The sequence below is a fragment of the Mus caroli genome, unplaced genomic scaffold, assembly GCF_978045245.1.
Source record: "Mus caroli unplaced genomic scaffold, Mus_caroli_1 scaffold_1, whole genome shotgun sequence".
Lineage (NCBI taxonomy): Eukaryota > Metazoa > Chordata > Mammalia > Rodentia > Muridae > Mus > Mus caroli.
The window spans coordinates 1,290,001-1,304,223 of NW_028227256.1; the positions used below are offsets into that span (position 1 = coordinate 1,290,001).

At 37.0% G+C, this 14,223-nt stretch overlaps 1 protein-coding gene across 4 annotated transcripts in view; it reads right to left on the reverse strand.

The window, feature by feature from the left end:
* Rp1 (RP1 axonemal microtubule associated) overlaps positions 1 to 14,223 on the reverse strand; it is a 408,574-nt gene that overhangs the window by 156,550 nt on the left and 237,801 nt on the right. For all 4 annotated transcript variants that reach the window (XM_085835373.1, XM_085835382.1, XM_029485010.2 and 1 more), the window contains exon 19: positions 13,721 to 13,807. In XM_085835373.1, coding sequence (XP_085691499.1) covers positions 13,721 to 13,807 — 87 coding nt within the window. The remainder of the gene's footprint in view (positions 1 to 13,720; positions 13,808 to 14,223) is intronic.

Here is a 14,223-nt window from a genome sequence, read left to right on the forward strand (position 1 = left end):
AAGAATAATTGTGCTCTACTTAAAATTAGATAAGTGACAACTTGTGAGAAATTAAACATATTTTATGCCTATAGCTTTAATTTCAAAGTTTATGACCTGATCTGAAACAAAGTAAGTTCCAGTGAAAGAAATATAAAAGTGCAAAGATGAAAAGCAATTATAAATTATATTTGGCAAAACTTGCTAAAGCACATACTAGTCTCAATAGTCAGTGTTCATTTTTGTCTGACTATGCTCAGTTCTTGCCTTCTTTTAGTTACTCAAAAGCTAAACTAGAATCAATTCAATCATTTAGCTTAATATTTTATTATAATAGCATGGGTACTGACTGGGACAGTTGGTCAATATGTATTAATATGACTAACAAAGAAACTTAGAGCTCTAAAATACCCCATTATTTGTTGTCAAAGAGACAGAAAAGAGTGATAGGGTATGTCACCATGCTCCCAGTACACAGATACCTTTCAACTGTCAGATGACAGGAAATAGGTAGCTGGTCCTTAGAATTTAAGTTTGATGTTTTACCTCTCTTTAACTTGAAACTTAAAGAAGTTCAGCAAACACTTGCCAGACTCACTGGCTTGCTCCATATGATAACAAGTTCTAAGTGAATCCATTGGTAATCACAAGATGTTATTAACTGTAAGCAGTGCATGGCTACCAGCTGGGGAAGGAACCTCAGGGGACATGGTCTAATGATGGCAGGTGTTCAGATTTCCTCAGTCTGTTAAAGACTGGAATACATCATTCCAGAAACTAAACTTCTCTTTTAATTTATAAATTAACTCATAAAGTTAATTCATAAATTTCTCTCGGTTTTCATACTGAAGCGTGACCTCATATTATTCTATGTATATCAAAAGATCTAAGGATTTGATTTTTAATCTAGCTCTAATATAGAGCCAGAGTGTGATCACTACACTACTGTCAACAGTGATGAGGAAATGTATCCTGATATTAAGCTTCAGTGTCAAATGAGGGAAAGGAAAGTGGCTAATTTCTAGAAGTAGTTTTTGATTGTAGTATGAACTATTCATTTTCCTTTTTAAACAGCAATGCAGAAAATGAGCATTGTCGTTACAATAAAATATTCAGCACTCACTCTAGTTTCCTAAATGAAAGGTCTAGGAACTACTACCACCTCAACAGAAACTGCAGCCTGTTCTCAGTGCTCTCCCTGATGAATCCTAGTCCCAAATGTGAAGAATTTCACAAGATGACATTGTCATCACTTTGCATCATAGAAACTTTAGATTTCTGCATTGTTTTAAGGAATTACATCCAATAGACATCTATCTAAAGCCTAAAATATCTGAGAGACATAGCAACATTTCCAATGACAGAATTAACAGTGTTCACCTAGGTTGTTATACCTCAGTCACCCAATGTTTCTACTCAGAACCACAGAGGAGAGGAATTAATTCAATTCCCCCAAAAATCCATCAGGAGGGAGAGAATTATATTGGCTTATGAAAATTATCATTGCATCTACAAGAAAAGCCTAAACATACAGTCACATCAATGATGGAATGATCTCTTGAAGACAATAACTATACCTGTGATATCTTGGGAAGTTTGAACATCAAGCAGAAATATTTCTTTTCATAATGGGCACACTAGCAGTAATTGATACAGTTTACATTTGAGTGCAATTAGTGCATCTGTGCTATTATTTATTTTAGCATTGATTCCTAAGAGAAAGCAATTGTTCTTTTTCTCAAACTGTGGGATATTAAAGTATGAAATGAAAGCCCCATGGCTTATCTGTACTAAAGAATCAAGTTAGTACAATTAGTCCATTATATATATATATACATATATATATATATATATATATATATATATATGCATATATATATATATATACATATACATATATGAAGAAGACTGTGATAGTTTGTATATGCTTAGACCAGGGAGTGGCATTATTAGAAGGTGTGACCCTGTTGGGATAGGTGTGCCCTTGTTGGAGTAGGTGTGTTCCTGTGGGTGTGGGCTTTAAGACACTTATCCTAGCTTCCTAGAAGCCGGTATTCTGATAGCAGCCTTCAGATGAAGATGTAGAACTCTCAGCTCTTCCTGTACCATACCTGCCTAGATGCTGCCATGTTCCCACCTTGGTGGTAATAGACTGAACCTCTGAACCTGTAAGCAGGCCCCAATTAAATGTTCTTCTTAAAGAGTTACCTTGGGGCGCCTAGGAGAGCCATCTTGGATGCCAGATCCTTCAGAGACTAGTCTGAACAGGTAAGAAGAGTATGGACTACAGAAGCTACACTGCTTCTGGGTCAGACCCTGTTTCAGGTTCCAGACATCCGGGCACCTTCCCTGCCAGAGGAGAGGTATCCACGCCCCCCTCCCCGCCCCAGGAGGGCTTTGCTGGAGCACCTAGGAGAGCCATCTCTGGTTCTGGATCTCTCAGAGAATAGTCTGTGCAAGTGAGAGTGCTGACTACAGAAGCGACACAGATTCTGGGACAGGCCCAGTTTTGGGCCTTCATCTTCAGCAAGGAGGCAGGTCCGAATGCCAGATATCTGTGCACCTTCTCTGCAAGAGGAGAGATTGCCTGCAGAGAGTACTCTGAAACTCAGAGGAGAGCTAGTCTCCCAGGTCTGCTGGTAGAGGCTAACAGAATCATGAAAGGAACAAGCTCCAACCAGAGACAACTATAACAATTAACTCCAGAGATAACAAGATGGCGAAAGGCAAACATAAGAATCTTACTAACAGAAACCAAGACCACTGACCATCATCAGAACCCAGCACTCCCACCTTGGATTGGATACCCCAACACACCCGAAAAGCTAGACTCGGATTTAAAAGCATATTTCATGATGATGGTAGAGGACATCAAGAAGGACTTTAATAACTCACTTAAAGAAATACAGGAGAACACAGCTAAAGAGGTAGAAGTCCTTAAAGAAAAACAGGAAAACACATCCAAACAGGTGATAGAATTGAACAAAGCATACAAGACCAAAAAAAAAAAAAAAGGAAAGTGGACACAATGAAGAAAACACAAAGTGAGACAACACTGAAGATAGAAACCCCAGGAAAGAAATCTGGAACCATAGATGCGAGCATCAGGAACAGAATTCAAGACATGGAAGAGAGAATCTCAGGTGCAGAAGATTCCATAGAGAAAATCGGCACAACAATCAAAGAAAATGCAAAATGCAAAACGATCCTAACTCAAAACATCCAGGAAAACCAGGACACAATGAGAAGACCAAACCTACGGATAATAGAAGTCTATGAGAATGAAGATTTTTCAACATAAAGAGCCAGCAAATATCTTCAACAAAATTATAGAAGAAAACTTCCCAAACCTAAAGAAAGACATGTCCATGAACATAATAGAAGCCTACAGAGCTTCAAATACACTGGAACAGAAAAGAAATTCCTCCCGAGACATAATAATCAGAACAACAAATGCACTAAATAAAGATAGAATACTAAAAGCAGTAAGGGAAAAAGGTCAAGTAACATATAAAGGCAGGTCTATTAGAATTACACCAGACTTCTCACTAGAGATTATGAAAGCCAGAAGATCTTGGACAGATGTTATACAGACATTAAGAGAACACAAATGGTATAGTAGCCCAGGCTAATATACACAGCCAAACTCTCATTTACCATAGATGGAGAAACCAAAGTATTCCATGACAAAACCTAATTCACACAATATCTTTCCACAAATCCAGCCCTTCAAAGGATAATAACAGAAAAAAAAATTCAAGGAAAGAAACTATGCACTACAAAAAAGCAAGAAAGTAATCCTTCAACAAACCGAAAAGAAGACAGCCACAAGAACAGAATGCCAACTCTAACAACAAAAATAAAAGGAAGCAAAAATTACTTTTCTTTGCTTTCCCTTAATATCAATGGACTCAATTCCCCAATAAAAAGACATAGAATAACACACTGGCTACACAAACAGGACCCAATATTTTGCTGCTTACAGGAAACTCATCTCAGAGAAAAAGATAAACACTACCTCAGAATGAAAGGCTGGAAAACAATTTTCCAAGCAAATGGTAGGAAGAAACAAGCTGGAGTAGCCATTATAATATCTAATAAAATCGACTCCCAACCCGAAGTTATCAAAAAAGACAAGGAGGAGCACTTCATACTCATCAAAGATAAAAATCTTCCAAGAAGAACTCTCAATTCTGAATATCTATGCTCCAAAGGCAAGAGCAGCCATATTTATTAAAGAAACTTTAATAAAGTTCAAAGCACACATTGCACCTCACACAAAAATAGTGGGAGACTTCAATACACCACTTTCATGAATGGACAGATCGTGGAAGCAGAAAATAAACAGGGACACAGTGAAACTAACAGAAGTTATGAAACAAGTGGATTTAACAGGTATCTACAGAACATTTTATCCTAAAACAAAAGGATATACCTTCTTCTCAGCACCTCATGGTACCTTCTCCAAAACTGACCATATACTTGGTCACAAAACAAGCCTCAACAGATACAAAAATATTGAAATTGTCTCATGCATCCTATCAGATCACCATGGACTAAGGCTGATCTTTAATAACAACATAAATAATAGAAAGCCAACATTCACATGGAAATTGAACAACACTCTCCTCAATGATATCTTGGTTAAGAAAGAAATAAAGAAACTTTTTAGAGTTTAATGAAAATGAAGCCACAACATACCAAAACTTATGGGACACAAAGAAAGCATTTCTAAGAGGAAAACTCATAGCTCTGAGTGCCTCCAAAAAGAAACTAGAGAGAGCACACACTGGCAGCTTGACAACACACCTAAAAGCTCTAGAACAAAAGGAAGCAAATTCACCCAAGAGGAATAAACAGCAGGAAATAATCACACTAGTGGAGAAATCAACCAAGTGGAAACAAGAAGAACTATTCAAAGAATCAACCAAATGAGGAGCTGGTTCTTTGAGAAAATCCACAAGATAGATAAACCCTTAGACAGACTCACTAGAGGGCACAGGGACAGCATCCTAATTAACAAAATCAAAAATGAAAAGGGAGACATAACAACATATTCTGAAGAAATCCAAAACACCATCAGATCCTTCTAAAAAGGCTATACTCAGCAAAACTGGAAAACCTGGATGAGATGGACAAATTTCTAGAGAGATACCACGTATCAAAGTTAAATCAGGATCAGATTAATGACCTAAACAGTCCTATATCCCCTAAAGAAATAGAAGCAGTCATTAATAGTCTCTCAACCTAAAAAAGCCCAGAGCCAGATGGGTTTAGTGCAGAGTTCTAGCAGATATTCAAAGAATATCTAATTCCAGTTTTTTTCAAACTATTCCATAAAATAGAAAGAGAAGGTACTCTACCCAATTCATTCTATGAAGCCACAATTACACTGATACCTAAATCACATAAAGACCGAACAAAGATAGAGAACTTCAGACCAATTTCTCTTATGAATACTCAAAACATACTCAAGAAATACTCAATAAAAATCTCGTTAACCGAATCCAAGAACACATCAAAACAATCATCTATCCTGACCAAGTAGGTTTCATTCCAGGGATGAAGGGATGGTTTAAACAACGTAATCCATTATATAAACAAAGTCAAAGACAAAAATCGCATGATCATGTCATTAGATGCTGAGAAAGCATTTGACAAAACCCAACACCCATTCATGAAATATGAGGAATTCAAGGCCCATACCTAAACATGATAGAAGCAATCTACAGCAAACCAGTAGCCAACATCAAAGTAAATGGTGAGAAGCTGGAAGCAATCCCACTAAAATCAGGGATTAGACAAGGCTGCCAATTTCTCCTTACCAATTCAATATATTACTTGAAGTCCTAGCCAGAGCAATTAGACAACAAAAGGAGATCAAGGGGATACAAATTGGAAAAGATGAAGTCAAAATATCACATTTTGCAGATGATATGATAGTATATATAAGTGACCCTAAAAATTCCAACAGAGAACTCCTAAACCTGATAAACAGCTTCAATGAAGTAGCTGGATATAAAATTAACTCAAACAAATCAATGGCCTTTCTGTACACAAAGGATAAACAAGCAGAGAAGGAAATTAGGGAAACAACACCCTTCACAATAGTCACAAATAATATAAAATACCTTGGTGTGACTCTCACTTAAGGAAGTGAAAGATGTGTATGATAAGAACTTCAAGTCTCTGAATAAAGAAATCAAAGAAGATCTCAGAAGATGGAAAGATCTCCCGTGCTCATGGATTGGCAGGACCAATATAGTAAAAATGGCTATCTTGCCAAAAGCAATCTACAGATTCAATGCAATCCCCATTAAAATTCCAACTCAATTCTCAAGGAATTAGAAAGGGCAGTTTGCAAATTCATCTGGAATAACAAAAAACCTAGGATAGCAAAAACTCTTCTCAATGATAAAAGAACCTCTGTTGGAATCATCATGCCTGACCTAAAGCTATACTACAGAGCAATTGTGATAAAAACTGCATGGAACTGGTATAGCAACAGACAGGTAGACCAATGGAATAGAATTAAATCCAGAAATGAACCCACACACCTATGGTCACTTGATCTTTGACAAGGGAGGTAAAACCATCCAGTGGAAAAAAAGACAGCATTTTCAACAAATGGTGCTGGCAGAACTGGTGGTTATCATGTAGGAGAATGCGAATAGACCCATTCCTATCTCCTTGTACAAAGCTCAAATCTAAGTGGATCAAAGACCTACACATAAAACCAGACACATTAAAACTTATAAAGGAGAAAGTAAGGAAAAGCCTCGAGGATATGGGTACAGGTGGGAGATTCCTGAATAGAACAGCAATGGCTTGGGCTGTAAGATTGAGAATCGACAAATGGGACCTCATAAAATTGCAAAGCTTCTGTAAGTCAAAAGACACTGTCAATAAGACAAAAAAGCCACCAACAGATTGGGAAAGGATCTTTACCAATCCTAAATCAGATAGGGGACTAATATCCAATATATATGAAGAACTCAAGAAGGTGGACTCCAGAAAATCAAATAACCCCATTAAAAAATGGGGCTCAGACCTAAACAAAGAATTCTCACCTGAGGAATACCGAATGGCAGAGAAGCACCTGAAAAAATGTTCAGCATCCTTAATCATCAGGGCAATGCAAATCCAAACAACCCTATGATTCCACCTCACACCAGTCAGAATGGCTAAGATCTAAAATTCAGGTGACAGCAGATGCTGGATAAAATGTGGAGAAAGAGGAACACTCCACCATTTTTGGTGGGATAGCAAGCAGGTACAACCACTCTGGAAATCAGTCTGGCAGTTCCTCAGAAAATTGGACATAGTACTTCCAGAGGATCTGGCAATAGCACTCCTGGGCATATATCCAGAAGATGTTCCAACTGGTAAGAAGGGCACATGCTCCACTATGCTCATAGCAGCCTTATTTATAATAGCCAGAATCTGGAAAGAACCCAGATGTCCCTCAACATTGGAATGGATACAGAAAATGTGGTACATTTACACAATGGAGTACTACTCAGCTATTGAAAACAATGAATTTATGAAATTCCTAGGCAAATGGATGGATCTGGAGGGCATCATCCTGAGTGAGGTAACCCAATCACAAAAGAACTCACATGATATGTACTCACTGATAAGTGGATATTAGCCCAGAAACTTAGAATACCCAAGATACAAGATACAATTTGCAAAAATCATGAAATTCAAGAAGAACTATTTGTCAGACAGATAATTGTAATGTTTTACAGAGAAGTGTTTCTACACAGCTCAGTATTGCTCTAAGACATGGTGGTAAAAGACCTGTATAAGGTGGTAAAAAGATGGTGTATATTTATTAGTTGAATCTACGGTAATAAAATCAGGGGACTTATGTCTGTCAAATTCCATTCTATCAAGTACAAGGAAACTGTTGTAGCTATATTAGTAATAGATAATTCCACTTGCTATGGCAAATCAGACACTTAAATATATGACTAGATATATTTCATAATTTTGCCCATCATGGATAACTGAGAGATACAAGCTCTAAACAACACTGTATCTCCCCTAGCTGTGTTCTCCTACACACCTCTAATCTTCAAGGTCCTCTCTCTACAAGCTCCTCCCCACTGCTCTGAGTAAGACGTTTACCTTTTGTGCTAGAAATTTCTGTAAATGGGGCTTCAGTTTAACCTAGCTTCTAATATTGGCTCGCTACCAGTCTTGTGTCTCCTCCCATTTAACCATCAAACCCACTTCCATTATATTTTGGAATCATTTTCATAGCTAAGGCCAGACTCATACTGAATCTATGACTTTCTCTCAAATATATCAAAGTACCTCACTAATTCACCCACTTAACTCATTCTAGATCAAAATGGTTCCTGGGGATCTCATCTTTATCATCTCATCTTCTAAGCCACAGAAATTATAAACACCTATGTATTGCTAATCATGAGTAGATTCATACAAATATCTGTTGCTTTCCCACTATATAATTGTCATGTTAATGAAACAAAAGCAGTCTCTGAATATTGGTCCTTATGTTGCTTAATGTCTCGTGAAGCTTTTGTGGGAAATATTAAAAATCGAACCATCAAGTTCCCACATTCCATCCAGCTACTCTTTGCCCACCAACTCTCTGGTGGGGCTGGAGCTCCCAAGTTCCCTTCGCTACCATGCCAGTCCCCACCCAATGACTACCCACCTCACAGTCAGCAGCCACAGCACCCAGCAACCTGTTAGAAACAAAACTCTAGAAGCCTATAACTAACAAGTCAGATTTACATATCAATAAATTCTCAATTCACAAGATGCCTATTTAATAATTTCAGAGCCAATTGATAATGATACAAACTGCCCACCTAGATTAGACAAGTTATCCCAGTTAGTCTATCCCTATATGATATTCATAACTACCTGTGGCTATTTAAAACCATGAGATCAGGATCTTCTTCCTGTCCATCCGCCTCCATCTTGACTTCTTCTCCCCTTCCTCTGAATCACTCTCTGCCCCTGCAACTCTACATGCTACCTCCCTTTACCCTGTCCAATCACAGGCCTCCTGCTGCACTAATACTTTAACATAATTGGACAGGGATAATCTTGCCACATGAAGCATCAGCCCCGGAAAAGAAAGAAAGAAAGAAAGAGAGAGAGAGAGAGAGAGAGAGAGAGAGAGAGAGAGGAGAGGGAGGGAGGGAGGAAGGAAGAGAGAGAGAGAGAGAGAGAGAGAGAGAGAGAGAGAAAGAAAGAAAGAAAGAAAGAAAGAAAGAAAGAAAGAAAGAAAGAAAGAAAGAGAGAAAGAAAGAGAGAGAGAGAAAGAGAGAGAGAAAGAGAGAAAGAGAGGAAGAATAAACTCAAAACTTAAAAGTTCAATGAATTATGAAATAGTATAAATCTTTATTATACTAAAACAATATCATTAGGGCTGAAGAGATGGTTCAAGAATTTAAAATATGTACTACTTTTACAGAAGATCTAAGTTTGGTTCACAGCACTCATGTTTGACAGCTCACAATCACCTTTAACCTCCAGAAGGATGTGGAACCTTTGGTCTTTGTAGGCTCCTACCCTCTCAAGTGACTATTCACACAGACACACGCTTCACATAATAAAATAATAAAACAGATCCTGCCACCTCTCCACCCACCTTTATCAGACCTGTAGTTGTGGAACCATACAGGTCAGATTCTCTTCCATCTTTAATCACCCATCTTTCTAGCACAGTGAGTCCTCTGGGGCACACCCAGCAGACTTGAGCAGCCTGCCATTCCCACTGGACCCTCATTCTCCCCACACCTCTCAACTCAACTTCATGAGTCCTGCTGATGTGGAACCATAGCCAAAGGATACCCGTCAGAGGTCCCCAACACCAGGATCATCAAGGTTAGGACCTCTGCCAAATCAGGGCTGAAATAAATCAGTTAAAACTGAATCTCACTTATAGGGGGAATAAAATAATTATAGGAGGCAGATGAAGGGAGAAAACTGGGTGAGAGGAGACATGGGGAGGTTAATGGGTGTAGTTCAGGATCAGATTTGGGGAGAGACAGGAAAATTACCAGATGGTCATGAAAAATAATGGAAATCTGCAGCTGGGGGGTGGTGGGAAATCTTCAGAACATGTCAGAGATCTGGAATAGGGGAGGCTTCAAAGCATCAATGGGGGTGACCTTAGCTGAGACTCACTCAGTGGGAATACAGAAGCTGAAAAGGCCTCCTTCTGTAGTCAGGCAGGAATCCTAGTGAAGCAATAGGGACACCAACCCACCTAAAACACTTTCTACCCAAAATTAATCTTTGCTACAAGAAATGCAGGGACTAGGAATGGGGCAGAGACTTAGGGAACAGCCAACCATAACTAGCCTAAATAGAGACCCATCTCAATAGCAAGCACCAATACCTGACAATATTAATGATACTCTGCTACAGAGCTACAGGATTTCTCTGTGTAACTATGGCTGACCAGAAGCTCACTCTGTAGACCAACCTGTCCTCTGAGATTTTCCTGCCTCTGAGTCCTGAGTGCTGGAATCAAACGTAGATTCCACTACCATGGATCCTTGCTAATAGACTGTCATCTGAAATATTTTGTTAGTGGCAAATTTAGTTTTTAAATAGCTAGTAAACGAATGACTTTAGTACCAATTGAGCCTTTAGTATGTTTATTCTGTACCTTGCCCTGCGCAAATTAGGAATAAAAAGTTCAGTAGCATTATACAATGGAATTCACCATGGAAACATTTCCTATGAAACATAAGCATGTTCAGGCATCACATTGAGAAAGTAGCCTCTGGGCTTGGACATTAGTGGAAAACAACTTCTCAGAGTGTCTTGTTAAATTGTTTTTAACTTTAATACCCTTCTTTGCTAGGGCTTTTTGAAAATATAGTTGATTCCAAGACTTGACAAAAGAAAACACTAAATAAGCTTGAAACATCTTTTACCTGAGAAAGTAAAGAAGCCCTCTTAAACTGGATACCAACATGCCAAAAGGATATAGAAGCTTAAAGGGTAAAGAATAATTTTAGCACCAAAATAAGTCATGATCAGAGCAAAGTAAGCCTATTGAAGTAAGATTTTGCTGGTGTTGGCACCTGTTGATATGCCAGAGATTGGTGCAAGGACTCCATGAACACCAATAGTAAAGAGTGATTAAGCTATACAATAAATATTTTTTGCATAAAGCCCTGCTATACTCTCAGAAATAGCTGAAATAATCTATAAATTATTTATAGTAACCATTGCAACATAGATAGTTGTTAGATAGTTTAGGAAATAATCATCAAAGAAGCCTGGAATTTTCACTAAAGATACTTTATTTTCAAAATGTTTTTCATATATAGTTGGCTGAGTAATGCAGAGACAGAGTCCACAGATATGGAAAGCTGGATACATTAATAAATACAATGTTTAATCAAGGGAAATAGAAAGTTCTGCTTCATAGAAGAATGACAGGAAATACAGAAGTAAAAACGTAGTCAGAAAATATCACTATTTGGCAACCCTCACATTGATGACTGCTTCAAGCCAGAAGCACCAGTGGATCCAACACTTGATGGAAGGGACTATTATGATGAGTGAGATATTCACATGACTAAACTGACACTGTTCTAAAACAACAAATAACAAATCACACATCATGCACACATCATAACAAAGAGTAAAGAAGCAGAAGGGCCCAAGTTTAGTAAGTAGAGATTGCTTTCATCACTGCAATTTTTATAAACTTGAAACCATTTGACAAATATATATATGTGTGTGTGTGTGTGTGTGTGTGTGTGTGTGTGTATGTGTGTGTATGTATACAAATATGTATATGTATGTATACAAATATCTCTTCTTTCATATCACTTTGGTACTTATATTTCTAGCTGATGAATTGTTTTGCTGAATCTGTTATTTGTTCTCCTACTCTGCAATTCAGATATCTTTATTACTGAGTAGGGGTAATGATAATCCCTCTTCTTGATTCCTGGAACTTAGTGTTTCCTTCTATAACAGGTTTTACTTGAAATGTTTATCTGAAGACCCAATGAGCTTTGTATCTTCCAGGAAGTTCATTTCTGTCTCTCTGTTGAATTCTCTCAAAGCTGATAATTTCCTACCATTCTCCATGATATCAACCACAATATAGTGCCCTGTCAGTTGTTCAAAAGATATCTGAACCACTATTCACAATGTACGTATTTGTTCTTATACTATAAACTAGCACTTTTTTTTGAACTCTGTATATGCTAAGTATGATGCAGGGGTTCTGAGATACACCTACTGCTCAAGTCTAAGGACCCAAATTCTATCACTGGAACTACATAAAGCTGATGAGAAAGATCTAGTACAAAACTAACCTCTGAAATGTATACACTGTGACACATACATCCACAAAGACACCCCCCTCTCACAAACAGAGACATACAATAGTAAACTTATATGTAAATTTATCAAATATCTTAGCAAAATTAAGTTTCATACAGCCAAATATACAACAGCAAAGATCACAGATAAGATTGTGAAATAGTTAAAGTGGAAAATATTGCCATATTTTACCAGTGGTATCCAAATATTAAACATAAAATATTTTATTAGCATATCACACACAATAAAGAAATTAATGACAGATGTAGATATTAAAGCAGAGAACATTCATAATTCAAATATATCATCTTTTTTGTATAATGTATTGCTTGCATTTAGAAATATAAGGACCACTAAGGTTTTAACCACTACTTTTAAAAACAAGGTCCAATGACAATGCTTTAGAATCTCCAGAGACCAATGTACAAGATGACTATTTACTAAATGATTGTAGCAAAACTATTTGACTTCAATGAGCATTAATTTTCTCATCTATAAAATAGGAACATCAACAGTAGTCAAATAAAGGAGTAATTGATAAGTAAATATACAATAACATTGGTAAGGCAGCTGACATATGGCAAGCATTCAGCATACATTATTGATGCAATTAACTATAAACATAAATAAATGGGCTATTCAATGTATGTGTAAGATGACTTGATTTTATTAAAAACATAGCCGGGCATGGTTGTGCACGCCTTTAATCCTAGCATTTGGGAGGCAGAGGCCGATAGATTTCTGAGTTCGAGGCCAGCCTGGTCTACAGAGTGAGTTCCAGGACAGCCAGGGCTACACAGAGAAACCCTAACTCGAAAAACAAAACAAAAACAAAAAACAAAAAAAAAAAAAAGAAAGAAAGAAAGGAAGAAAGAAAGAAAGAAAGAAAACCATAAAAGATGCACATTTGTGTAAGTTCATTTATACTGATATATTTATTCATATTATTATACTATGTATATATTATAGAATATATTTTATTAATATATTTATCTTACACATATTTATAATTCATATACAAGTAGATTCTATGTACATATATTTTTAGAGAGAGAATGAAGATACAAGCATACATGTAAGAGATTCACAAAACACATGGTAAAGAACATGGACTACTAAGGTGGTCATAGATATCAAAGAATAAAGATGCCCTTTGATTCTTATATTTTTCTATATTCTTCTGGTTTTGACTTATTAATAAAAGTCACATTTTAAAAATATTATTATAAAATACTACTGCTAAAATGTAATTCACCATAGTGAAGCACTAAGGGTGTGTGTCCACAATTTTTTGTTTGCATTACTTAGGACAATTTAAACAGTATTTTTGACACCCACTCTTTATGTGACCTGCTTGCTCTTTTTATCAGCATAAGTATGAAGCATAAAGGAAAGCCATTACCCTCTGTAAGGTCCACTCTGGTTGCCCACCAGTTCCATCATGTCCTATTCTGATCTTGTATATCTCTCCAATGCCTCTTAGTACAACCTGGATGAAATGCAAAGTCAGAAAATTACTAAAACATTATAAATTAGGCACATCACAATATTCTTGTTCTTTGTAAGATTTAAAGCACTTTGCTCATGGTTGTGATACTCTTAGAAGGCCTTGCAGAAGAAAGTTCTCTCAGATGCTTGTCCATCAAACTCACAGACAAAAAAATGAGAAAAAAATATCCTCTAACTTGACTAGACATTGGCAAAAGGAAGTCAGAGGAAGGAGTGGGATAAAGAGCATGTGATGCTCTCTGACAAGCACACATTTCTCACTAGAACCAACGCTGTTACATGTCAGTGACAAAAAGAAGGGCTTTAATTTTGAGAATAAAAAGGAATTCTCACCAAATAAAATAAAAAATATAGAAAATTTCCAAGGTTATAGAAAGTACCTGTGAGTCCAGAACT